At 50.9% G+C, this 26,976-nt stretch overlaps 2 protein-coding genes and 1 long non-coding RNA gene across 5 annotated transcripts in view; 2 read left to right on the top strand and 1 right to left on the bottom strand.

Annotated features, from left to right (window-relative positions):
- The first annotated feature begins 2,698 nt into the window (after nt 1–2,698).
- TGIF2 (TGFB induced factor homeobox 2) lies at nt 2,699–13,833 on the top strand. Of its 2 annotated transcripts, XM_021705926.1 has the most exons (3): nt 2,699–2,915; nt 12,759–12,858; nt 13,354–13,766. In XM_021705926.1, the coding sequence occupies exons 1-3, from the start codon at nt 2,724–2,726 to the stop codon at nt 13,725–13,727; spliced, it is 666 nt and encodes a 221-aa protein (XP_021561601.1). In that variant the 5' UTR covers nt 2,699–2,723; the 3' UTR covers nt 13,728–13,766. The 2 variants fall into 2 exon arrangements, with proteins under 2 accessions (XP_021561601.1, XP_008070232.1); XM_008072041.2 differs by having other exon boundaries at nt 12,759–13,833.
- Nucleotides 13,834–16,006: 2,173 nt separating this feature from the next.
- Nucleotides 16,007–21,372, bottom strand: LOC110594363. Its single transcript, XR_002481214.1, has 3 exons — nt 21,324–21,372; nt 20,092–20,248; nt 16,007–16,046 (listed from the first exon to the last, which is right to left on the bottom strand). It is a non-coding gene; the product is annotated as an uncharacterized LOC110594363 (long non-coding RNA).
- Nucleotides 21,373–26,703: 5,331 nt separating this feature from the next.
- The window catches only part of LOC103274605 (uncharacterized protein C20orf24 homolog), a 14,234-nt gene continuing 13,961 nt past the window's right edge, over nt 26,704–26,976 (top strand). For both annotated transcript variants that reach the window (XM_008072042.2, XM_021705927.1), the window contains exon 1: nt 26,704–26,976. This exon is cut by the window's right edge and continues 1 nt beyond it. In XM_008072042.2, coding sequence (XP_008070233.1) covers nt 26,869–26,976 — 108 coding nt within the window. In that variant the 5' untranslated portion in view covers nt 26,704–26,868.

Here is a 26,976-nt window from a genome sequence, read left to right as displayed (position 1 = left end):
AGGGGTCAGCCTGCGACGAGCAGCCGGGGAAGGGGGTGGGAACCAACCTTTTTCCTGCCCGGCGACAGACACGTGAGTTTTCTTTATCCGGAGCTCTCGTCCCCCCGGGGTGGCGGGCCCGCGGGGCAGCTGTCGTGCGGAGTGTGGCGCGGGAAGGGGGCCGGGGGTGCAGGCGCCCCGAGCGCCGGCCGACTCCTCGCCGCCCCGGGAGCCATGTGCTCCGACTCGGCCGGGCCGCGGGGGCGGCTGCGCGCTTTGTGTGAGCTGCTGGGAACGCGAGCGTGTGTGCGCGCCCGGGAGAGTGTCGGGGCCGGGCAGTCGTCGTCAGAAAGTTCGTGCGGGAGTGGCTGCAGGTGGCGTCGTGGGCGTGTGGGGGGTGCACGGAGTGCTGCGTCGAGGGGTGCTGCCTCAGGCCAGCGAGGGCAAGAAGGAGGGCTGATGCGATGACGTCCGAGAGTTCTCCCTGTCGGCGAGGTCGGGGTGGGCGGGCACAGGAGTTGGGCTGGTTGCGTGGGTCACAGTTACTCGGGCTGGGCGTGGGGTTTGACTGCACCGAGTCTGTCGGTTGAAACAAGGGCCTTGAGGACTAGAGAGGTGGTTGGTGCCTTGTGTTCGAGTTGCGTGTGAGTGGCGGGGTGTTCTGGGTGCAGTGTGGGGCGTACATGAGGGAAACATCCCGGGCCATAGGCGGGTCTGAGGTGCAGGACTCCGAGGTGGGGAAGAATCCATGTAGGTGGAGGGGTCATCTCCGGGGTCCACCCCGAACCCCACTGACTGAGACTTGGCTGGCAGCCAGGGTGGAATTTGTGCAGATAACCTCAGGTAAACGCCTCACAGCCTGCCAGGCTGCATCTCTGAGTCCGGATTCCCAGCTGCCAGGGCTGCCTGGAAATGTGACCTCAGAAAGCAGCCTGCTGGTCGTGCCCCCTGGGGAGTGGCACCTCTAACCAGTGCCTGTCTCACCTCCAGGTGGCCTGGCTGAAAGAGTAGACCCTTCCCTCGAAAGCCTGGCCTAGTCGGCCAGGGATCTGGGCTCAGGCCCAAGGAGAGGAAACGAAACCTGGAATTGCCGAAGTCTGCTGGCTAGTCCGCCAGAGCGGGTACAGGCTTGGGGGGGGAGGTGCGGGGCTTGAGATTCTGCCATCAGTTTGGCCTAGAACTTTGCTGTTAACATGTAAATGCTCTTGCATGTATGAACAAGAACTCTGTCAAGGGCATGAGCAGCTGAGTTGGGTTATTAGGGAAAATCTCCCTTCGTTGGGCAGGTAGAGAGGGGAGGACCCTTGCCCAGGGTCACAGCACCAACTGGAGGAGGGGTAGACACCAGAGCCTGGCCTTACTCTTTGCTCTGGATCTTAAGGGGCTGAGTCTAGGACTAGGGCAAGGGCCTGGCAGAGAAGAATGTCCACCAGGCGGCCAGTACAGCCAACGTCCCACTCTCTGCAAGGCACCCGCAAGGGCTCCGTAAATGTCACATGGCTGCTACAGCACTCCTCCCTAGGCCTTGGGAGAGCTGGGAGGCGAGATGGTATAAAGTCTCTTGGGGGACAGCGAACTACCTGAGTCCAGATCCTACTTTGATATCCTGTCCTGGGAGTGAAACTTTTTTCCCATACAGCTTTGTTGAGATATAAATTGCATACCATACAATTCTCCCATTTTACGTATACATGTCATTGACTGCTGTGATTACGCACCTGTAGTCTCGGCTACTTGAGAGACTGAGGAGGAAGGATTGCTTATATCCAAGAGGTTGAGGCTGTGGTAAGCTGTGATTGTGCCACTGCACTCCAGGCTGGGTGACAGAGTGAGACCCAATTCCAAATAAGTACATATATCAGTGGTTTTTAGTATATTAACTGTGTGCAACCATCACTATAGTCAATTTTAGAACATTTTTATCACCTCAGAAAGAAACCCCACACACTTTAGCTACCACCCAGCCCTAACCAACTGCTAACCTACTTTCTGTCTCTACATTCTGGACATTCATGATAGATGGCCTCATGCTATGTGGTCTTTGTGACTGACTTCTTTCCCTTAGCATAATGCTTTCCAGATCCTTCTATATCGTAGCACGTCAGGACTTCACTCCTTTTTATGGTCAAGTAATATTCCATGGTGGATGTAGGCTGCAGTTTTTTAGTCCATTCATCTGTTGATGGACAACTGGTTGTTTCCATATTTTGCCTATTGTAAATAGTGCTGCTATGAACGTTTGTGTACAAGGTTTTGTGTGGCCATAGGTTTTCATTTCTCTTGGGTAGATACCTGGGCATGAAACTGCTGGTCTTGGGTGGCTTTCTTAATCTCTCCCTGTTTCCTCATCTACAAAGTGACGATAACTGTTTGTCCTTATAAGGGGCTTGTGAGGACTCCATGAGATAACACATGTGAAGTGCTTGATACAGAGCATAGGGAACAGACCTCAGTGGTAGCTGCAGTTACTTCTCATCCTGGTCCTGCTTGTGAATGTGTTTCCTTAGTTACCTGCCGGCTCCGCGCCTGGAGACATGTTGGACTTGGCCTTCTAGCTTGCTCAACCAATGGTATGGCCTGAAACTTTGAATTGCAACTCCCCTGTTTCTGGTATCCCAGGCTGTAGTAATGCTGAGCGTGTTTGGAGACCAGGAACAGGGTAAGAGGCAGCACACGGTGACGCTGTCTCCATCCCATGTCACTTGTCCCAGGGTTGCTGAGGTCCCGCCTAGCCCCCAGGCACCATGTCGGATAGTGATCTCGGTGAGGATGAGGGCCTTCTCTCCCTGGCGGGCAAGAGGAAGCGCAGGGGAAACCTGCCCAAGGAGTCGGTGAAGATCCTTCGGGACTGGCTGTACCTGCACCGCTACAATGCCTACCCCTCGGAGCAGGAGAAACTGAGCCTCTCCAGACAGACCAACCTGTCAGTGCTGCAGGTAAGCAGGGGATCTGGGTGGTGGGTGGCAGGAGACCCAGTTCTGGCTCTGTCCCAGCCCTGTCACTGACTCACTGTGTGGCCTCAAGCCAGTTGCCTCCCCTTTCTCGGCTTCTTGGGTCAGGGAAGAACACACTCTCCCTGCTTTAAGAGAAAACAATGAAACAAGGTCTGTGCCACTAGATTTCCAATTCTGGAGAGTTCTGAAGAGGCAAGAAATTCATAAATGCGATCCATGTCTAGGTGTCATTAGCCCTGGAGGTGTGAGAAGGTGAGGAGGCACCTAGGGTCTGGGATTGTGGGATTTGGCCCCCAGCCCCAGAGCAGTGTTTGGACAGAGATTTGGTTGCAGGGACAGCTGGTGGTCTGCAGTGTGGTTAAGAGAGGAGTTGGGATCACAGACTAGGAAAACGCAGAAGCCGGGGCTCTGGGCAGCAAGCCTGTTCTGCCACACCTTGATTTCCCCATCTGTAAAAGTGGGGGTCAGATTCGTCTCCTGCCTGATGGAAAACTATTGTGAGGAACAGATTCAGAGCTGGACGTGAACATGCTTTGCAAACCATGCACATGAGCACACTCAAAGACAGCGTGAGCCCCTTCCATCAGTGCGCAAAGTCTAGTCCCTTTCTCAGTCATCTGTGGGTATTTTTGTTCTGCTTTCATGGTTCCGAGCAGGGCACCTGGACCGCTGCGGCCTTGCCTCCAGCTGGACTCTTTTCCTCCAGGAGACACATGGTGGGGTCTCAGCCTAACGCTGGCCAGCCCCACTGGCCCCCACTGCTCCCTTCCTGAACCAACCAAGCCTCTTCCCCAAGGCCCCCTGCTTCCCTCCCCACCTCTTTTAAAATTCTGAGTCGTGGTCTCACTCTGTACACCCGGGCTGTAGTGCAGTGGTACAATCATACTTACTATAGCCGCAGCCTCCTGAGCAGCTGGGACTATGGGCACATGCCACCACACTGGCTAACTTTTCTTATTTTTAGTGTTTAACTATTATTTTTTCAGTTGGAGTCTCACTCTGTCACACAGGCGCTAACACGGCCACTGCAGCCTCTCTGTGATTCTCCTCAGCTTCCAAGTAGCTAGAACTACAGGCATGTGCCACCATGCCTGGCTTTTGGGTGGTTGATTGATTAGATTGATTGAAAAGAGCGGTCTCGCCAAGTTGTCCGGGCTGGTCTCAAATCTCTGGGCTCAGGGAATCCTTTCGCCTCTGACTCCCAAAGTGCTGGGATTACAGGCATGAACCACCATGCCTCACCAGTTTTTAAATTTTTTTGTAGAGGTGAGGTCTTGCTATGTTGCCCAGGCTGGTCTTGAACTCCTGGGCTCAGTCGATCCTCTCACCTCAACCTCCCAAAGTGCTAGGATGACAGCATGAGCTGCCCCCCATGTCCTCCTGTATCCCACGATTCCAGTCTGTGGTGCGAACCTTGTCCTCCTGCCCTTGCCCCACTCTGAACTTTCCACTTCCTCCAGCTCCTGCCTGTCCTTCATGAAGAGAAATGGGAAGCGTTTCAGCCCTCCATTCCTGTCGCCTGACCTTATGCTCTCTGGCAGTGGTTAATCCGAGTCTCCAGAGAAAGGGTCTAGAGTTCCAGCTCCTGACTTGTCTTGCCTCTTCCCCACAAGAGGAAACCTGGCCCTTGGCAGAGTCACTGCCTTCTCTCCGAGCCTCCTCATTTCCTCATCTGGAAAAAACCAGATGATGGCAGCATTTCACGGGCTTGTAGGAGAGGGACTCGAGAGAATCCAAGGCGGACTGGGTGGTTAAGGCACACAGTGGGCACTTCTGTTCCCGTTCTCATCCTCCTCTCCTCCCAGGTTGTAGTCTGAGCCTGGCTGCCTAGCAGTGTGTGGCATCCCCACCGTGTTTCCTGTGCAGAGTAGGGATCCCAGAGAGGAACCAGACACATTCTTCCCCTCGGGGAGTGTCCAGTCTGGGATGGCGGTAGCAGGGCAGACCTGGCCACGTATGTTTGCAAAAATGCTCTCCACTGGGACGGAAGGCAGGGCAGGAGAACCTGCAGTCTCAAGCATCCTCCCAGGAGAGTAGCTGTGAACCTGCGACTGTAGAGCTATTCCACCTCTCTGTTGGTCTCCCTGCCTTCAGCCTTGTTCCTCTAATCCACTCTTTGGAACACAAAAGCACAAATCTGATTGTGCCCCTGCTCTGTCCAAACTCCTCAAAAGCCCAGCAGTGCCATCTCAGCTCTTCCTGCCTCTGGTCCTTGAACCCTCAGGCCTCAAGGCCTCTTCCTTGCTCTGAACAGCTCAGGGGCAGCCCTGGCCCTACCTCACTGGCTCTCTCCACTTAAAGCATCTCTTTCTCATGAATGACGATTCTCTGATTATCAACCTGTGTGTGGGCCACTGCTTGTATTCCACCTCACACTACCTATCCTGTTAAGCCACTTGTCACACTACAGTGTGTATTGGAATTGGTTTTTGTCAGGACCACTGTTTCTCAGATCTGAGAAATGTACCATCTCCTTTTAAAAGAACGTATTTTTTTGTGGACCTGCCTCCCCCCAAGATATTAACTAGAATACTTTTTATTATCATAGCATTTATGTACAGTCATAAAACTGGAAAAAGAAAACTTGTTTTTGCTTTTACTCTTAGATGTGACTATAAAACCAGTTTCACAAAGTAGATACATGTAAAAACAATGAAATTCCATCTAACTGCATTACTTTGAAATGGTGGATGAGATTCTGCTGACTCAGCTGTGGTGTGTGTGACAAAGGCACTTAGTCTGGAGTCGAGTGGGTCTGGACTGCCACAGGGCATGATGTTCCTTGTGATCAAAAGGGCAAAAACACAAAGCCAAAGCATCCTTCTAGAGAACCAGGGGACCTCATGACGACGTATCCATGGGGGAGGCCAAGTCTAGGGTGCAGATCAGCCACTGGAGCTGTCCAAGGAAGGGCCAGCTTGACCTGGCATCCCCTGGAGGGAAGTCCACTGGTGGCCACCCTGCTCTAGAGTGAGACTGAGAGCTATGAGTAGTAGGGGACCATCTGCCCTCCTTGATGCCGTGATCCTGCAGCAGTCCCCACTGCATACTTCTCTGATAATGTCTCCAAACTGTGCCTTCTTCTCAGCTCCTCTGGTCAATCACCAGTTACTGTGCACACACCCCTTAAATATTTCTGGGGTATGGCTTCTTTCCCACCCTCGTCTAAGCCATCATTGTCTGATCACTTGCCACTCCCCTACTTAAAACCCTTCCAACCTAATGACAATATCACCTGCCTGCTGGGCCTCAGCCCTGGCACCCACACTCCCACCACACTGACCCACCATGCTAGACTGGTCCCCGCCCACCTCTGACCAGGGAGATTCCGGCCTCTGGTGGAGGAGCTGTGCACTTCTCAGCACCTGGATGGGGCAGAGCACTGTAACTGCTCTTTAGACCACGCTACATCCTGGTCTTGTTTATCTTGTGGCCCCAGTGTAGCTCTGTGCTTGGCGTCTGGCAGGTAGTGCTGTAGTACTTACTGAAATGGCTGTAAGGTGCTGGAAATGCAGGCGGGACCTCAGAAGCGGGGATGTGCAACATCTCTCGGGCCAAATGTGCTCAAGCTCCGGGAGGCAGCTCTCTTTCCTTTACTTAATTTTGAAAATTTTATTTTTTAGTAAGGACATGTTTAAATACCCACAAAAGCAAGATAATATAATGAGCCCCCAGCACCCATCACCTGGCTTCCACAAGCACCAACGTTTTGCCAGGCTTGTTTTATCTCTCCCTGGGGCATCTCCCTTGATTATCTCCCTTAACCCGCCCTGGAGCGATCTTATTAGCAAGTCAATGAGTCATTTAACCGGTTTGCTGGTGCTTGCCTGGGGCTAGGCAGTTGGGAGAGAAAGACAAAAATAATCTTTTGTGAAGGATTTTCACAGGTTCCTGTGACACCCTCTAAGTCCTGTTTATTGGCTGGACTAGATCTGTGTGGTTTTCTGACTGCTCTGTGGCCTAGGAGGCTTCTGAGCCCCTCTTCTTTGCTCCAACACTGATGGGGGTCCACTGCGTGCCAGGCATGGTAGAACAGGCACCACCTCCCCATTCTTTCATGGCTGTCAGGACTCCTTTCAAATGAGCTTCCTGGGAGAAGCCTTTCCAAAGCCTACACCGGGGCAGGGGCAGCAGCCCTCCAGTAGGGGCCTTGGGTGAGAAAGGAGCCTAGTGCAGAGACTGTGGTGGCCTGCCACTCTCCTCTCTGGCTCCAAAACTTCTTCCAGCTCCTCCCATGAGTAGCCTCTGTCTCATCTCAAGGCCTTTCATCTGTGTATATTTTTGAGCTTCTGTGTAAGCTTTTTCACTTAAATAAAGGACTTAAGCCAAGCGCAGTGACTCATGCCTGTAGTCCCAACACTCTGGGAGGCCGAGGCAAGAGGATTGCCTGAGCCCAGGGGTTTGAGACCAGCCTGGGGAACTTGGCAAGACGTTGTCTCTACAATAAATCAAAAAGTTAGCCTGGTGTGGTGGCACATGCCTTTAGTTCCAGCTATTTGGAAGGCTGAGGCAGAAGGGTCGCGGGAGTGCAGCAGGTTGAGGCTGCAGCAGCCATGAGCATGCCACTGCACTCCAGCCTCAAAAAAGGGGGCTTGGCCCACAAGGCAAGTCACATCAGTGGGTTCAGCCGTTGGTTCCTAAACCCGAGCAGCCATCCTCTGGGTGCATGTCTGTAAACACTTCTGACTCTGCCCCTCACCCCCACCGGATCTGTAGAGCAGATGAAAAACAGCAGTTTCACAGTTGAAAAAAGTCTCCCCTCATGGGGATTCTGATGCAGACAGCTGACTTTAAGAGCACCCGGATGGTGGTCACAGCGTGAACGGTGGTGCCGGGTGAGGGAAAGGCTCCTCTGCGCCTTCACTTCCTTCCCCACTTTTGCTCTTCCCGCAGCTGAAGACATGAACAGTAGCGTGCTCGGGCCTGCCTTCCGCGCCCTGCCCCCTCCTCATGCCTTTGCCAGCCTCCTAGTGCCCCTTTCGCCCCCTTTTGCCACAGTGATTCCTCCCTTGTCCTTCGTCTCTGCCACTGATAAAAAAACACCGTTGGGGCCGAAGCCTGTCGGACAGCCCTGTTCCGGGGAGACAGCCTGTGTTCTGCCACACAAATCAGAGCTCACCTTGGCCCTCTTCCTTCCTGCCACCTCCCCAAGGACCTTGAGTGGGGACAAGTCACAGGCTCTTCTCCTGACTTGGGCATGGGCAGGCCGTTGGAAGGGGCTTCAGAAAGCTGCACTGGTGGGCCACTCACCCTCCGCCCCTGCCCAGCCCCTCAGCTGTGCACTTCCTTGGGCAGAGACAGACAGACAGACGCTGGGCTGCCAAGTGGTCTATGGACCTGACAGGCTTGCAGGGAAGTGTGTGGAGGCTGTTTTTCTGTTCTCTTCGCTGAACTGTTAGCCAAAAAGGGAGGTGCAGCTCAGGGCTAGGTGTCACACAACTGCTGGGAGCCGCCCAGTCCCCCCTCCTGGAGACTGCCTTCCCCATAGCACTCAGCCCAGCCATGATGCCCGGCCTTCCTCCTGCCTCGAGGGGGAGGCCAAGAAGTGCGCCTTGGAGCACAGGCAGCAGAGGAGGCAGCTGTGGGAGGGAGGGGAAGGAAAGACACGTTTCTGAGCACGAAGGCTTCTGCCCAGTACCAGGCTTTCTGGATTAGATCCCAGCCTTTGTGCCTGTGACCTTGAGAGGCTTCTGAACCTCTCTGACCAGGGCCTCTGTTTCTTCAACAGAGATCATCGTAGAACCTGCCTTGTGTGTTTTGTGTCCAAGTGTTTGCTGTTAGGATGCTGCTGCTGATTCAGCCATCCCTTCTGTTCCTCTGTATGGTGAGACAGCAAAGCAGCGGGGGGGCCCCTATGCCAGAGGATCTGTCTGTGAACCCCAACTCTGCACTGGGGCTGTGTGACTATGAGCAGTTCTCTCGTCTCTGAGCTCCAGTTCCCCTTGTAGTACCTTGGGGACACTGCTTTCTTCCTTCCAGGCTTGTGCGCAGATTAAACATAACACAAGTGAGATGGCTGGCATGGTGACTGGTATCATGCATCCCACCCAGCTATTGAGCCCTACCTCTCTTTGGAGTTCACCTACAACTCTAGTCAGGATTTGGCTCAGCCAGTGTCTTTGCTCGGCTATACTGGGGGACCATAGAGGTGAAGTGGGCATATGAGACCCCCAGGGCTCTTCATGGTCGGCATGGGGAGGGAGAGAAGGGCACAAGACTCAGGCTCTGCCCTGCCCAAGAGCCTTCCAGCCTGAGAGGGCAGGGGGCCTGGTGCTGTCTTAGGGTGACAGTGCAATGGGTGCAGCTGGAGTCGACTAGGCAAGGAGCCATGCCTACTTCATGCACCAGCTCCTGTCATGGATGACAGATAGTCCATGGGAAGATGGTACCCAAGGGGTTGCTCATACAGCCAAGAAAGAGGTCTGGTGATAGCCAGACAGAAATGAGTACACGAACCCCGGGCCTTTGATCTCGTGAGCACACACTGAGGAATGCTAGGCATGGCTGCAGCCCACACAGTGCCCACGTTCCAGCACCCCAGCACACAGGAGGGAAGGGAGGAAGCGTTTGGCTTTCTTTCCCCTGCAGCAGCTTGTACTGTGTTTGGGCCCTGTAAGTATCCGTTGATGAACTAAGAGGAGAAAGACAGGACCAGGAGCAGGACCTAGGTTGTGAAATTTGGCTGAGCCACTGTTGAGACCCCTATGTGGTTTACTGTGGTGTTCCACCTCGTGGTACCAACCCAGCCCACTTCTGAGCTCACACCTACCGTTCCCCTCTTCAGTCAGTTCCTTAAACCGAACGCTTTCCTGCCTCAGCTCAGCTGCACTGGAGGACCAGGGAGATGAGGAAGGGCCAGTGAGAAGCCCAGGACCCATCCTGGGTGTCAGCTGTCGCCTCCATCCAGAACATTGTCTCCTAACTTTCTGTGTGGCTGGCTCTTCCTTATCCTTTCGCTGTCAGCCTTCCAGGCCTCTTGTGTGTTGAGTTCTCAGATCTTTGTACACTGCCCCTTTATTCTTCTTTCCTTCTTGGCACTTATTGACGGTACTCACCTATTTGTTTATTGCCAGTCTCCACAACTAGATGGATTGTGAGCTCCACCGGGCATCCCCAGAACCAGGCCTGGCACATGGCAGACACTCAGATATCTGAATGAGCAAGAAGCCTTGAAAGGGAGAGCACTGGTATGGTGAGAAGCTCTCACTTGACTGTTTTAGTGAATACAGAAAGCCAGGCTCTGGGGCCCTGAGACAGCCTCAGACAAAGATGGAGAGAGGAGCAAATCCCGTTCCTCCCAGTTCAAAGGCTCAGGCTTGGAGATCTCTGCTGGAGGTGGCGTCCTGACTGACTTTACCAGGCAGAGCTTTAAGTGTGTTCATCAGGAAAGTGGGGCTTGATCACACTTCTTTTTTGTTTTGTTTTGTTTCTTGAGTTGGAGCCTCACTCGTCGCCCAGGGTGAAGTGCGGTAGGTATGCTCACGGCCACCCCAGCGTCGACCTGCTGGGCTCCGGCAGTCCTTCCGCCTCAGCCTTCATGGAGCTGGAACTCCAAGTGCGTGCTGCCACACCTGTTATTTACTGTAGTGACAGGTCTCGCCAAGTTGTCCCGGCTGGTCTCAAACCCACGGACTCAGGCAATCCACTCGCCTTGGCCTCCCAAAGGGCTAGGATTACAGGCCGAGCCACCAGCTTCGGCCGAGGTGATGTTTTAAAACAGGTTTTATACTACTCGGAGGCTAATGAGGAGGATCTCTTGAGCCTAGGAGATCGAGTACAGCCTGGGCAACATAGTGAGACCGTGGCTCTAAAGTAAAAGATAAAACAGCTTCTGTATTTGGGTATATGTACTAGCCATGTAGCTAAGAAATTGTTTTCTAATGTCTAATCTTTAGCTGTTTTTAAATAATGCCTAGGTAGCTGCTGTAGGATTGGTCTTGTCACACCCCAGGCCGCTAGGAGTGAACAAGGGGAAAGAGGGTACAAGTTGTTGATCCTCTGGAGTGTCAAGAATGAGGCCATGATTGAGTGCCTACTACCCTTGGGTGTGCAGGGAATGTATTCCTATTCTTCCTGAAAACTGTTATCCGCCCTTGTGGTCATTCCTTGCTGCCTGAAAAGAGGCTGTGCTGGGCCCTAACACCAGCCCTGGGCAAATAGAGATGTATTTTGAATCCATTTCCTATGCTCTGGCCCAGAGTAGTAAGCTCGCTACTCCAGCTTAGTGGTGTACTTATTCTCCAGAGAAGAGGCATTCCAGAAAAAAGGAATGTGATGTGCAAAAGGCATGGGACCTGTTTAAAAAGAGTAGGGCCTGAATGAGGGCTGGTGGACATTTTCACACACTGTGAGGTACAAGGATGGGGAGGGATGGTGTCAGGGCAGCTGGACAGATGGGCTGCGATAGGAGGATTTCAGGGCCCAGGTTCTAGAGCAGACTTGATCCTATAGGCAGGAGGAGACAAATAGCTGTTTTGTAGAATAGGAATGACAGGCACTGCGTTTTAGAAAGAGAACTGACAACTAGTGAGGAAGTTAGACTGGAGAGCTAAGAAGCTGAGGGCTATTACAATGAATCCAGACAGATAAGGGGCAAGGTGCTAGACACGTACTGCAGACCACATGTGCCTTGAGCTTTGCAGTGAGAAATCCCATGCCTAGTGTGTAGGTCCAAAGAGATTGATCTCAGCATCAACTAGATGGTAATGGGGTCAGTGTCAATGGCAGCTTTCTCAGCAGCCTGCAGGAAAATGACTTAAGGATGTTGGGAGACTTGCACGTTCTGCTGGAGCCTCATCCTGGTATTGCTTGGAAATGATATCTTCTTCCTGACAGCCCCTTGGTGCTTTTGTGGCTCTCTCTGGCCTGCAGCAAGAATGCTGTAAAAGTAGGAGTGAGCTGCCTGTAGCATTGTTCCTGTTGTATGGTGTGTGCCTATTGCCCACATTCAACCAGGCAGCAGGTCCTGCTGTTTCCAATTTCCTAAACACATCAAACATTTGCCCTCTTGCCCCCTCCCTCAGCATAACCTCAAATGCTGGCCTCTCTTCCTGCTTCCAGTCTGTTCTCCACATAGCAAGTCACTCCTTTTCTTAAAACTCTCCTATGGCTCCCCAGTGCCCTTGGGCCTTCTTAAGAGTTTCTCATAGCCACTCTGAGGCCTCCCACACAAACAAGTGCTTAGCCTTTAGATGTCAGCATAAGAACTGCTTCTTGAATATGGCCCTGAGTCCACAAAACCTAGATCAGTGCTCCAGGCTCTAGCCAGCTGTTCTGGGGTTGTTACTTCCTCACCATTATTGTCTCCAATAGCAACATTGTGTGGACTTGTCTTTTGTTACCCAAATCACACAGTTGCAATTTTATGTCGGTGTGGCTTCTTATTGAACACTCTCTTCCTGCTATGAACCTCTGTGAGGACTGGGATCATTTTTATTTTTATTTTTTTTTTGAGTTGGAGTCTCACTCTGTCACCCAGACTGGAGTGCAGTGGCCGCTCCCAGCCACCGCAGCCTCGACCTGCTGGGCTCCGGCGATCCTTCTGCCTCAGCCTTCCAAGCAGCTGGAACTACAGGCGCGCGCTACCACACCCGGCTCATTTTGATTTATTGTAGAGATGAGGTCTCGCCAAGTTGCCCAGGGGAGTCTTGAATCCATGGGCTCAGGCAGTCCACTCACCTCAGCCTCCCAAAGCGCTGGGATTACAGGCTGAGCCACCGAGCCCATCTTGGGATTATTTCTGTTGATGGTTGCTGGGATATAGTAAATGCTTCATAGTTGTTTTTCATTGAATGAACTGACCACCATTTGATATGCTCATTCCAGATATGCAATTGGTTCATCAATGCCCGGCGGCGGTTGCTCCCAGACATGCTTCGGAAGGATGGCAAAGACCCGAATCAGTTCACCATCTCCCGCCGTGGGGGCAAGGCCTCAGATGTCGCCCTCCCCCGTGGCAGCAGCCCCTCGGTGCTGGCTGTGTCTGTGCCAGCCCCCACCAATGTGCTCTCCTTGTCCGTGTGCTCCGTGCCGCTCCACTCGGGCCAGGGGGAGAAGCCAGCGGCCCCCTTCCCACAGGGGGAGCTGGAGGCCCCCAAACCACTGGTGACCCCTGGTAGCACACTCACCCTGCTGACCAGGGCCGAGGCTGGGAGCCCCACAGGTGGACTCTTCAACACACCACCGCCCACACCCCCAGAGCAGGACAAAGAGGACTTTAGCAGCTTCCAGCTGCTGGTGGAGGTGGCACTACAGAGGGCTGCTGAGATGGAGCTTCAGAAGCAGCAGGACCCGGCACTCCCATTACTGCACACGCCCATCCCCCTAGTCTCTGAGAACCCCAAGTAGGCATCTGGCCACAGGGGTGCTTGAGGCTCGAGCCAGCTGTCCCGGGTTTCCGTTTTGGTTCCCTTCCACACAGAGGGTTTTCCATGGATCACTGCCAAATGTCGGGATCATCTCCTCTGTCCAGAGGTCTTCAGCAGGAAGGCGCCAGCTGGTGTCAACTGCACTGTGATGAGGGACCTCTCCTCTGCTGACTCTGCCGTTTCTCCAGGCCTCCCCTCAGTGAAGAGGCCAAGAGATTGGAGACAGGCATGGTGCTGCTGCTGCTGCTTCTCCAGAGCATCCCTGGGACACCTTTGTTCCAGCCTGGCTTCCTGGGCTGTGCTGGACTGGCCTCAGGAAACCTGCCAAGATCAGACCGATGTTGTATCCAAGTTGTCTCTGTCCAGCCAGGTGTGGACATTCCAAGTTCATAAGAGCATGAACAGAAGAGGAACCCAGCAGATGTAACAGAACCGACTCCAGTTGAATGTTTAGATGTGTGCTAAACTGTTCATTTTCCCCTTTTTGCTGTGGTTTGCATTAATGGCAGTAGTTAGCCCAGGTGTGAGGGATAAGAGTGCATTGGGTAGTAAGAGTCTGATGAACCAGCAATGACCCACCACTGCAAGTGGGAATGGTTTTCAAGGAAGGAATATTTTTGTTTTGAGGACCAGCTAAATCTCTGCAGTAGTGTGAAATTTCAAATGGTGATCTTACTGTTACTTTGGTTTACCCAAAAAAGGCAGGGAAAAACAAAAAAGTATGGGTGTTGGCCTTTCTGCATCAGCCATAGAAGGGTATAAAGCCACAGCCAGGGAGAGGTCCAACAGAATCTGACTTAACCTTCTAGGTGGCAAAGCAGAGAAGGATGATAAACCAGGAAGGTGTTTGGTTTCTTTATTTTGTTCTTACTATGGGGGGATGGGGTAAGCTAGACTGAAGCAGTGGATTTTTTTTCTTCTTTTCTTTAAAGTTTTTCCCTTTGTTCTTGAACACTTTTGCCCTGCAGCCTGAGTTTTGAGTTCCTTTAGGAACATGGATTGATGGGGCCAGAATGTCAAAAGCTGCCAGCGTCTCCATCTTGGAGAGAAGTGAGCCATCTGCTGGTCAGGAAGCCCTTTGAGCTAACTAGAACAGGCAGCTTTTCCCACAATAGTGGCAGAAAACTGTTCATGGAGGAAAGCAGGGAATAAGTGTCCATAGCCGCCGGAGGAGCTGCCTTCAGAGGTGGCTGGGGCTGGAAATGGGTTAAAAGCCTGTTAGCTGTGAGTGTCTGTTTCACCTTTAGAGTTGCAGGGGTTCCTGCCCTGAGCTTCCTGTGAAACAGATCACACTCAGTCTTACACTCTGCCTCCATTGTTTTCTTTTGCTGTTTCATCACGGACAGTGGTCGACAGCAGTATGCCCCATCTTTATAGATGCTAAGAAACACTAATCTTAGGTTATTATTAGCTGAAATGTTTTTGTTCTGAATAACATTAGTACTGGGCCAAAAGATGGATCAGGAGCCCAGCCTTCAGTTCCTGAAATTGCCAGACCAGGCACAAGAAAGGCTTCCTGGGTGTTGACTGACTTGGGCCTGGCCAGGGCAAAGGCAGCAGCATGTGTTCTGTCTTTTCTGGGAAGCTCCCCCTTCTGAGTGGTTTTGCCCACCTGTTGCTGTGGGAGGGAGTTTTGTCCTCTTGATGGCCAGTTTGATTAGGCTGTTTTGCCTCCCCCTGGCCTCTTCTGTGCCCTCTCCTGGTGTGCCCCAGGGGATCAGGGATCCTTACCCTCCTGAGGCCCAGCTGGGGAAGAATGAACATAGCTGCTTCAGGGCTGGTTGGAGCTGCTGTTTGCCCAGCTGTGTCTGTGAGCACAGCTATGGGGTAATTATCGCAGGATGCCTGTAGAGGACTCTGGAGGTGTGTTGGGCTATGGTGGGATTTTCCCTCCCCAGAGTGCACTGAGCAGTGGAGGTGGTGAGGGGTGAGGGAGCCATGCTGCTGAATTCTGGTTGGCGTTCCCCCCTTGTGTAAAATGGGGGTGTCCAGGGTGGGGCAGCCTGTTTAGGTTTGGTTGCAAGATAAACCTGGAGAAGCACAGTTGTCCCATTGAATTATTTGAGCAAAAAACTACTGTAAATAACTTTTGTTTTTGTCCTTTGTCAAATAAAGTTTTTTTGTTTTTTTTAAATGCAGAAACAGGGTTCCTGATTGAGGCCCCAGGGCTCTGGGATAGTCCCCACTCTTCCTCTAGCAGCCAGCTGGGAGTTTTGTGCACCCGGTACCCATTTCCACACCCCAACCCCATTCCATATCCCATTCAACACAGTGTAAAGGGGGCGTCACATCCCAAGCCAGGCCAGTTTTCTCTGGATCAACAGTTATGCCTGGGACTTGCTCAGTGAGGAAGGATCCTGACTGCAGTGAAACCAGCACAGACAGCAGCAGTTAGGAGATGGAGGCTCCAGTCCTGTCTGAAGCCACTGCCATCTCCAGATTCCCTGTTATGTAAGCTAGTAAATTCCCCTTTTTTGGTTAAGCTGTGAATGCATTTCTGCCCCACTGTAATGACAATACACTAATTGCAGCCCACAGTACAGAAACCAAGGTCTGCAACAGTAGTAAGCAGCAAGTTTTACAGGTGTGCCTCTATGTTCATTGCCTGTGCAATGTTAACATTATCTCTTAATTTTTATACACATACATACAAAAGCGAGCCAGGACTGCTTGAGCCAGGGAGTTCAAGGCTGCGTGGAGCCATGATCGTGCCATTAAACTCCAGCTTGGGCAACAGAGCAAGCTCCTGTTTCAGAAAAAAAAAAGAAAACTGAGTGAGAGGGGATTTAAGTTACTTGCCTGAATTTATACAGCCAACATAAATATGGAGCTAGGATCTGAAGTCAGGGCTGTCTTCAAGGTCACTCTGAGGTCTGCCCAGAACCCATCAGAACTAACGTAATGGTGGGCTGTTCACTACCTACTATATGACTGGTATGGGCCAAGTACAAGAAGTTTCCTCCATGAACCATATCTGCTTCTTGCTGATTTCTCCCTGATACACCTGGATAGAGGATGCCTAATCTCCCACAAGCGTGAAGAGGGAGCCTCTGCACTCAAGCTACCAGATGACACAGCCAGCCATCCAAGGTACTGATTTTCCTCACTTCTCTCTCAGCATCTCTCATATTGGACCCTTAGCCCTGAGACTGGGCCAAATAGGAAAGTGTTGGAATGGCTCTTAAAAATAAGTTTAATATTCAGTCAGTATCTGGAAAAAATACTAGTATTCCCCAAAGGGTTAGTCTAGGGAGAGATGGCTTCTTACAAATATGTGCTTTTTCAGGCCAGGGGCAGTGGCTCGTACCTGTAATCCTAGTGCTTTAGGAGACCAAGGCAGGAGGACGACTTGAGGACGACTTTGAGACGAGGCTGAGCAATATTGTGAGACTCTGTCTCTACAAAAAATTAGCTGGGTGAGGTGTTACACACCTATAGTTTTAGCTACTTGGGAAGCTGAGGTGGGAGGATCACTTGAGCCCAGGAGTTCAGGCTGCAGTAAGCTATGATGGCATCATTGCACTCCACTCTGGGTGACAGCAAGATCCTGTCTCCAAAAAAAGTAGTAATAAGTTTCTTTAACTTTAAAATACCTTTTCAAATAACTGAAAGCAAAAGTATCTTTTGCATCAAGCTTTAAGTTGATGAGCCCTGGAGTGAGCAATCACTCCAGATGACGAAAGCTAACTATGAGGGATAATGTGGCTAGGGCCCCTTCTCTAAAGCTGGGAATATGATCTAAGGACATTTGCCTTTCTTATCACGGCCTCATTTAGGAAATAGTTTTTTTTTTCCCCCCAAGCCAAACTGTATCCAGCTTTATTAAAGATACTTTTCATAAACAGTCATGGTATTTCAGGCAGGACATGGGCAGACAATCTTTTTTTTTTTTTTTTTTTGAGTTGGAGTCTCACTCTGTCGTCCAGACTGGAGTGCAGTGGCTGCTCCCGGCCACCGCAGTCTCAACCTGCTGGGCTCTGGCGATCCTTCTGCCTCAGCCTTCCAAGTTGCCAGAACTACAGGCGCGTGCTACCACGCCTGGCTGATTTTTGATTTATTGTGGAGATGAGGTCTCGCCAAATTGTCCAGGCGGGTCTCGAACCCGCGGTCTCAGGCAATTCACTCACCTCAGCCTCCCAAGGCACGGGATTACAGGCTAAGCCACTGAGCCCGGCTGGGCAGACAATCTTTAACAGTATACAACAACTTTCAAACTCCCTTCTTTAATGGACTACCAAAATCAGAAAGCCACTATGAAAACCCAATGAAGTCTTCATTTGATGCTCTGAACAGGGAAAGTTTAGAGAGAGGGTTGACATTTCACAATTAGCGTGTTGTTTGACAACTTTTCACAAGCTGACCCTGACTTTCAGGAAATGAAATGAAAATGGCAAAATCTGAAGATCCACAATCTATAAACAAAACTGCTGCTCTTATGAGAGGTGCCATCTCAATGGCATCACTGACATACTGGTAACCAATTATTGGGGGTCAGGTCCCAACAAATGTCTGGGTTTAAGGGAGTTTAGTCTATGCTGAAGGCAGAAAGGGAGAAAAGGACATAAAAATGAATGTTTGCCATACCACAAGATGTTTGTACCAAGGTGGCTATGTGTGTCACCGTCGGGGAATCCCTCCTCCTAGAAGCCAAGAGGAAGTCTCTTAAAACTAGAAGGGAAAGGTGTTTTCCCCACATCAATCCAGCTTTGGAGACATTCTATTAGTGACATATGCCCCTTTCCCAAAAAACAACAATGAAGTGTTCTGTGTGCTAACAACATAGCTTAAAAAAAATTCTGCATTTTTATAAAACTTGATAAGAAATAGTATTTCAAACTGTACAGTCACCAGACATACACAGTTATCAAAAATGCACACACTTCACTTGGCATGTCCAGCACCTTCAGCTTTCTGTGCCTGGTGTTTCGGCATCTCCATTTTCTGCAGAGTTATTCCCCTTGCCAGCATCGGCTTTTCCCTTTTTCCCTCTGGGTACTTTCTCTCCCTTCTTAGCCGGGGCTCTGGCTTTGGGGGAGCAGGTTTAGCCAACAATCTTGCAGATCTTCTCTGGGGTTCGTCCTTCACCTTGGCTTCATCTCCTTTAGCATCCCCTCAGACTTCCTCTTGGGCAGGGTGGTGATGGCAGCGGGGATGGAGCGGCGCGCGGGCTTTGGTCGGTGGGGGGGGTCGTTCTTGCCTCTTTTTCTTCACACTGCTCCAGGAAATAGCTTTTTTTTTGAGTTGGAGTCTCACTCTGTCACCCAGACTGGAGTGCAGTGGCCGCTCCCAGTCACCGCAACCTCAACCTGCTGCTGGGTTCCAGGATCTTTCCGCCTCAGCCTTCCAAGTAGCTGTAACTACAGGCGTGCGCTACCACATCCGGCTAATTTTTTTTTTTTTTTTTTTTTGAGTTGGAGTCTCACTCTGTCGCCCAAACTGGAGTGCAGTGGCCACTCCTGGCCACTGCAGCCTCAACCTGCTGGGCTCCGGCGATCCTTCTGCCTCAGCCTTCCACGTAGCTGGAACACAGGCGCGTGCTACCATGCCTGGCTAATCTTTTTGATTTATTGTAGAGATGAGGTCTCGTCTGCCCAGGCGGGTCTCGAACCCATGGGCTCAGGCAATCCACTCACCTCAGCCTCCCAAAGTGCTGGGATTACAGACTGAGCCACCGAGCCTGGCTTAGGAAATAGCTTTTTTTTTTTTGAGTTGGAGTCTCACTCTGTTGCCCAGACTGGAGTGCAGTGACCGCTCCCAGCCACCGCAGCCTTGACCTGCTGGGCTCCGGCAATCCTTCCGCCTCAGCCTTCCGAGTAGCTGGAATTATAGGCGCGCACTACCACGCTCGGCTAATTTTTGATTTTATTGTAGAGATGAGGTCTCGCCTGCCCAGGGGGGTCTCGAACCCGCGGGCTCAGGCAATCCACTCACCTCAGCCTCCCAAAGGCGTGGGATTACAGGCTGAGCCACTGAGCCCGGCGGACACTGAATTTTAAACGTACACTCTCACTTGAAAGCTGCTGCAGGAAGGTTCCCAAAGGGCAGAGGCCAGGCCTACCTTGGTATAGCTGTATCCACTATATTAAGCACAGAGCTGCATAGAGTAAGGTCTGGCATTTAGGAAGGAGGTGAAAATAATGACTCCTGTTGTCAGTGTTACTGATGGGGAAAGCACTTCTCCATTACCTAAGCCTGGGATCAAATTCTGGATCTAAGCCAGGCATGGTGGCTCATGCCTGTAATCCCAGTACTTTGGGATGTGGAGGCGAGAGGATCGCCTGAGCTTAGGGGTTCGAGACCAGTCTGAGCAACATGGCGAGACCTTAACTCTACAATAAGTCATAAAATTAGCTGGGCATGGTGGCACATGCCTGTTGTTCTAGCTTCTTAGAAGGCTGAAGCGGAAAGATCGCCTGAGTCCAGCAGGTTGAGGCTGCCATGGCTGGGAACTCTCACCTGGGCAACAGAGTGAGACTCCAACTCAAAAAAACAAAAACAAATTCTGGGTCTGTCACTGATTGGCTGTCATGACCATAGGCAAGTCAATTCACTACTCCAAACTTCAGTTTCTTCATCAAGATAATTTATATGTTACTGATGTTATCTATTACTATCTGGCCTCACCTGGCTCTTAGCACAGAGCTGAGGGAAAATCAGAAACCTTAAAACAACCCATACCACACAGTTGTTAAGTGGTAGAATTGGGACTACTTCCCACAGAGGAGTGATTTTCAAGCCTAACTACGCACCAGGATCATCAGGAGAGCTTAAAAAATTGCAGATTCCCATACCTCATTCCCAGAAGGTGCAGGCAGGAACCTGCACTCCTCACTGATGCCACAGGAGATTCTAGTGCTTCTGCTCCAGAGACCAGATCATCTTATCAGTACACTGACTTATCCTCAGGAAACTGGTAGGCTGGGAAAATAGCACCCTCATCTTTCAAAGCTGCAAGGCAAGAGGAAGAAGGGTTCCACCAAGCATCCTCCCCAAACCATGTGACCCCTTCCCCACCCCCAGGTGTCTATGGTGGCCTCAAGTGTAGCCTTCCTGAGATTTTCACTTTCTTTCTTTCTTTTTTTTTTTTTGAGTTGGAGTCTCACTGTGTCACCCAGGCTGGAGTGTAGTGGCACGCTCACGGCCACCGCAGCCTTGACCTGCTGGGTTCAAGCAGTTCTTCTGTCTCAGCCTTCCAAGTAACTGGAACCACAAGCATGTGCCACCACACCAGTTAATTTTTTGATTTGTTGTAGAGACAAAGTCTCGCCATGTTGCTCAGGCTGGTCTCAAACCCCTGGACTCAGGCAGTCCTCTCACCTCTGCTTCCCAAAGTGCTGGGATTACAGGCGTGAGCCACCACACCCAGCCAGAAATTTTCACTTTCATTACCAAAATAATTCACATTCACTGGAGAAAAATTCAAAATGAAGGTAAAAATGGAGGCATTTAGTATTATGGATTAGATCCCAGTCAACTTTTGGATGAAACAAATGTATGTAAATCATTTAGCAAAGTGACTGGTACCTCCTAAGAGCTCATTAGATCCAAATATAACATTTATCGTAGGTGGAAAAAAAAAAAGACCAGAATACAAACTCAGGCCTCTACTTCACAACAGGTGCTCTTCCCATGGCTGGTGTTTTTTCCCCAGAACTTCTGATATCTGTGATCCATCAGTGTCTGTCTGGGGCCACAATCTTACCCCTCAGAACATACCTTTCTCTCTAAATCCTATTACAAGCAGCTGGCAGTGCTACAGAAGCATTCAGCTGGGAGGAAATACTCATCCCTAAGGCTGAGATCATGTGTTCAACCAGTGCTAAAAAGCTCCAACCTCACAAAGACAAAATTTGTCCAACTTCCAAATCTGGCTCTTCATCAAGTTCTTTTCCATCTTAGGCCACCCAAGATGTTTATTTTAACCAGATGGATGCACTGGGATTCAGCCAGATTCCCCACTTCTGAAGATAAGGAAAGCCTTGGGTGAAAGCAGAAAGGGAACAAGTCTAAGTCCCATAAATACCTTCTAGGCAAACGCTTCCACTCTGGCTGCCAGCTTGGCTTTGTCTGATCCTAGAAAGGTAAGAGGAGGAACACAGATCAGATTTCAGATGCCTGTTGAACCTCTAACTTTTTGTGTGAGCTTGGGCTGTACTGCAGGTTGTGACGACCCTTCCAACTATAACTTTCTGTGGCCTCTTTGCCCTCATGTAAACAAAAACTTATGGAATCTTAGAGTTCAGATCAGAGCTTCATAATATAATACAAATATGATGAGGAAAAAAATCAGTGCCTTTTTTTCAGGGAGGTCAGGGTCTCACTTTTGCTCAGACTGGAGTGCAGTGATGCAATCATAGGTCACTATAGGCACGTGCTACCACACTCAATACAGATGATGTAATCTTATATGTAGAAAACCCTAAAGAGCCCACCAAAAACTATTAGAACTAATAAATGGCTGGGCATGGTGGCTCATGCCTGTAATCCCAGCACTTTGAGAGGTGGAGGTGAGGATTGCCTGAGTCCAGGAGTTTGAGACCAGCTTGGGCGCCTTGGAGAGACATTGTCTACAATTAATAAAAAAAAAACAAGCTGAGCATGAAAAAAGAAAAGATATCCCATGGTTATGAAGACTTAATATTGTTAGAAATTTGGTAGGGCGTGGTAGGTCACACCTATAATCTCAGCACTTTGGAAAGACAAGGCAGGAGGATTGCTTGAGTCCAAGAGTTGAAGACCAGTCTAAACAATATAGTGAGACCTCATTTCTACAAAAAATTTTTAAGAATTAGCCAGGTGTGGTGGCATACACCTATAGTCCCAGCTGTAGTCCCAGCTACTTGGGAGGCTGAGGCAGAAGGACAACCTGAGCCCAGGCGGCTGGGGTTGTAGTAATCTGTGATCATGCCACTACACTCTACCCTGGGTGATAGCATGAAACCCTGACTCAAAAAATAAGTAAATGAATAAATAAATTTAAGAAGTTAATACTACCTAAAGCAAGCAGCAGATTCATTGTGATCCTTATCAAAATCCTAATGGCTTTTTTTTTTTGCAGGAATAGGAAAATTCATCTAAAATGTATACAGAATTTTTTTTTTTTTTTGAGTTGGAGTCTCCCTCTGTTGCCCAGACTGGAGTGCAGTGGCCGCTCCCAGCCACCGCAGCCTCGACCTGCTGGGCTCCGGCGATCCTTCCGCCTCAGCCTTCCAAGTAGCCGGAATTACAGACATGTGCTACCACGCCCGGCTAATTTTTTTGATTTATTGTAGAAATGAGGTCTCGCTGCCCAGGCAGGTCTCGAACCCGCGGGCTCAGGCAATCCACTCACCTCAGCCTCCCAAAGGCGCGGGATTACAGGTTGAGCCACCAAGCCCAGCTGGAATTTTTTTAAAGAGATGGGGGTTTCACCATGTTGCCCAGGCTGGCCTTGAACTCCTGGCCTCAAGCAGTCATCCTGCCTCAGCTCCCCAAAGTGCTGGTATTACAGGCATGAGCCACCAAGCCTGGGACCCCGAATCATCAAAACAATCATGAAAAATAACAAAGTTTGAGATTCACAATTCCTGATTTCAAAACTCACTACAAAGCTACAGTAATCTAAACAGTGTGGTGCTGGCATAAAGACAGACTACAGACCAAAGAATAGAACAGAGAGTCCCCAAATAACCTCTCACATATATGGTAAAAGATTTTCAAGAAGGGTGCCAATACCATTCAACGGGGCAAGGATAGTCCTTTCAACAAACAGTGCTGGGAAAACTGGATATCAACATGCAAAAGAATGAAACTGAATGCTTACCTACCGCCATATTAAAAAGCTAACTCATGTTGGGTGCCTGGAGTCCCAGCTATGTGGGAGGATCATTTCAGCCGAGTTCGAGAACAGCCTAGACAACAGAGCAAGACCCCGACTCTAAAAAGAATAAATAAATTAATTAAAAAATAAACTCAAAATGGATCAAAGACATAAGAGAAAACTTCATGACAATGGACTTGGCAATGATTTCTTGGATATGACACCAAAGCAACAGGCAAAAGTAAAAAATAGAGAATTGGACTTTATGAAAATTAAACTTTTATGCACCAAAGGACACTCAACAGAGTAAAAAGATAATCCACAGAATGAGAAAAAAATCTGCATATCACATATATGATAAGGGATTAATATACAGAATAGAGAGATTTTAAAACTCAACAACAAAAAAACAAACAACCAAACAAAAAAATTTTGGGGTGGTTGGCATGAAAGCAAAGGCAAAGCTAAGGTCTTGAACAGACATTTTGCCAAAGATCATCAATAAGCACATGAATAGATGCTCAATCATTACTAATCATTGGAAAATGCAAATCAAAACCACAGTGAAATACTACTTTTCATCCAGTAGGATGACTACAGAAAAAAATCAAGTAATCTTGGAACCCCTGTGCACTACTGGTAGAAGTGTAAAATGTGCTGCTTTTATGGAAAACAGTATAGCAATTCCTCAAAAAATTAAAAAATACAGGTTATTTTAAAGTCAAGGGAAAAAAAATGAAGAATTACAATACCATCTGATCCAGCAATCCTGCTTGTGAGAATATACCCAAAACAACGAATGCAGGGACACTGACAGATGTTGATATTCAGAAAGTAAAAAGCAGCACGAGTGTCCAGCGATGGACGAAGGGGTAGGCCAAGCACGGCATATACATACAACAGCCTTAAAAAGGAAGGAAACTCCAACGTGTGCTACAACACATCTGTGTTACGCTAAGTGAAACAAACCGGTCACAAACGGACAAAAGTGTACTCATATGAGGGACCCATCAGAGCACTCAAATTCATAGAGAGACAGAGAGTAGAATTGTGGTTGCCAGGGGCTAAGGAAATGGGAGAATAAGGAGTTATTGTGTGGTGGGTGCAGAGGTTCAGTTTTGCAAGATAAGAAGTTCTGAAATGGATGGTGGTGATGTCTGCACAGCACTGCGAGTGTACATAATACTACTGAACTGTACTTACCTGTTAACATGGCAAACTTTGTTAGGTGCATTTTACTGCAAGTAAAAAATATATATAAATATATATTTTAGTCAGTGTCTCACTCTGTCGCCCAGGCTGGAGTGCAGCAGCACGCTCATGGCCACCGCAGCCTCCACCTGCTGGGCTCAGGTGATCCTTCCACCTTAGCCTTCCAAGTAGCTGGAACCACAGATGCGCACCACCATGGCTGCTAATTTTTAATTTATTGTGGAGACAAGGTCTCACCCCGTTACCCAGACTGGTCTTGAACCCCTGGGCTCTGGCAATCCTCTTGCCTCTGCCTTCCAAAGTGCTGGGATTATAGGCATGAGCCACCACGCCGGGTCAAAAATATTTTGAATTTAAAAAAAGAACTCCCTTCTAACCCAATCTTGCTCCATATTCAGTCCCCCCCAACTCTTTCCTAAATGATTTCAGTCTTTTGTCTAGTCTCCCATTCTGATTCAGACCCCCTAGTTGCAGCACATGACCTAAGACACAAACCTGACCACTTCCCCACATTTCCCCAACTCTTCAGCATGAGTCCCCCTCCTTCTCCTCTTGTGGCGTCAGGGTTTCATCTCCCAGAACGTCCTCACCTTCCCCTCCTCCTTCTTCCAGCCCCTTCTTGATTCCCCATTACACATCTTCACCACGAGGAGATACAGGACAGTGAAAATTCCACCGTAGGCCAAGGGCTTGGTATACTCCCAGCACCCTATGGCAGAATGATCAGCTTGTCTCCCGAGCTGTATGCCACCAGGAAGTCTGTAAGAGGGGTCCTGAATCAATAGCACTCTTCCAAACTGGAGTTGGGTGGGCTTTGCCACTGCATAGGGGAGGGAAGCTGGTTCAGATGAGGGGCAGGGGCCAGGGGCATAGCCCACACCTGGAATCACAGTGCTTTGGGAAACCAAGAGTTCAAGACCAGCTTGGGCAATAGTGAGACTCTGTCTCTATAAAAAATAAAAATAAAAAAATTCACTAGACATGGTGGTGCACACTCGTAGTCCCAGCTATTTGGGAGGCTGAGATGGTCGGAAGGCTTGAGCCCAGGAGTTCCAAGCTGCGGTGAACTATGATTGTGCCACTGCACTCCAGCCTAGGCGGGTGACAGAGTGGGTGAAAGCCTGTCTCAAAAAGAGAAAAAAGAAAATAAGCAGGGTTGAAAAGAACAAGAGTCACGAGAAGTTAGGACTAAAGATGACCACATCAGGTGATCACGTGAAGGATCTCTCCACCAATTCCAGACCAGTCATCTGCTGCAGTGTGTCGGTCACCTTTGGGGTCCTCACTCCACCTAAACAACCTTGGGGTGGGAAACAGTTATTGCATTCTGGAAAGACCCCTAGGAGACTCTGTTGCTCACCTGAAATGAAGAGCCACAGGTGAATGTTGATAAGGTTATGCTCCGACCTCACCGTTTTGTTTTAAAGTCGGAGTCTCACTCTGTCGCCCAGGCGGGAGCGCAGTGGCAGGATCACGCTCACCGCAGCCTCGGCCTCCCGGGCTCAGACGGTGCTCCCGCCTCAGCCTTCCAAGTAGCTGGAACTCCAGGCGCGCGCCACCACGCCCGGCTAATTTTTTGATTTACTGTAGAGAGGAGGTCTCGCCATGTTGTCCCGGCTGGTCTCGAACTCCTGGGCTCAGGCAATCCTCTCGCGTCGGCCCTGGGATCCCCGCTCCGTCCACAGCCGCGCGCGGCATCCCTCAGGCGTGGGGACCCTGCAGCCCCCATCTCCAGAATCCCGGTCAGAAGGCCTGGGTGGGGCCCGAGGCTCGGCACCCTCCCCAGCGCCCGGCCGAGGCGTCCGTGTTCGCCAAGGCGAATCCTCAGCCCTCCGACGCCTAGGACAGTCGCCCCTATTCTCCCCAGGAGTCCTCGGTTGGCCCCACTGGCTTTACGGCCGCTCCTGGGTCTCAGGGCTCGCCTTTGCCCGAAGAGGGAGCTGGGCCGGAAGAGGCGCGCAGGCTGTTAGAGGGAGCGGAGATCTTGGACGAGGCCCCGCGGACATCGCAGGTGCGGCGGGGACACAGCGGCTGAGTCCCGCGGGCGCGAGGTCGGGATCCGAGGCGAGGAGTGGGCAGGGCCGCCTCGGGAGAGGCAGAGCCGTTTCTGCTTGGCTGCTCAAGGGGCCGCCGTCCTCACCTTACGGGGCTCAGTCTCCACCGCGCCCCCTCGCGTTCCCGCCGCCGTTCCCGCCAAGATTGTCCCAGCCCTCTCGCCGTACCGCGCGCCTGGCGGAAGCGTGCCGTCACTTCCGCCGCGCGTAGGGCGCTCGCACCGCGGCGACGGCTGCTCTCTACGCGGAAGACTGTGCGTTCGCCGATTGGCTTCGCGGGCACGTCGGCGGGAGGCCGCTGCCCTCCTTCCACGGCGCCTGCTCGGGGAGCGCCGGGGCCGAGCGGCTTGGCTGAGGGCGAGGAGCTGCGGCTCGCCGCGGGACTGGCCTGCTGTGCCTGCCGCGGTAGCCGCCCCGCGCGCCGTGACCCGTGTCCCCAGACCCCGCCTCCTTCTGGCTCAGCCCGCGCGCCCCAGGCCTGGCCCGGGCGGCGCGACGGGAGGATGAGCGGCGGACGGCGGAAGGAGGAGCCGCCTCAGCCGCAGCTGGCCAACGGGGCTCTCCGAGTCTCTGTCTGGAGCAAGGTGCTGCGGAGCGACGCGGCCTGGGAG

Source organism: Carlito syrichta, unplaced genomic scaffold (genome assembly GCF_000164805.1).
Source record: "Carlito syrichta isolate Samal-C Ts95f unplaced genomic scaffold, Tarsius_syrichta-2.0.1 Scaffold314830, whole genome shotgun sequence".
Classification (NCBI taxonomy): domain Eukaryota; kingdom Metazoa; phylum Chordata; class Mammalia; order Primates; family Tarsiidae; genus Carlito; species Carlito syrichta.
The sequence above is the reverse complement of the archived record's forward strand: the minus strand, read 5'-3'. Positions and strand labels throughout refer to the sequence as shown.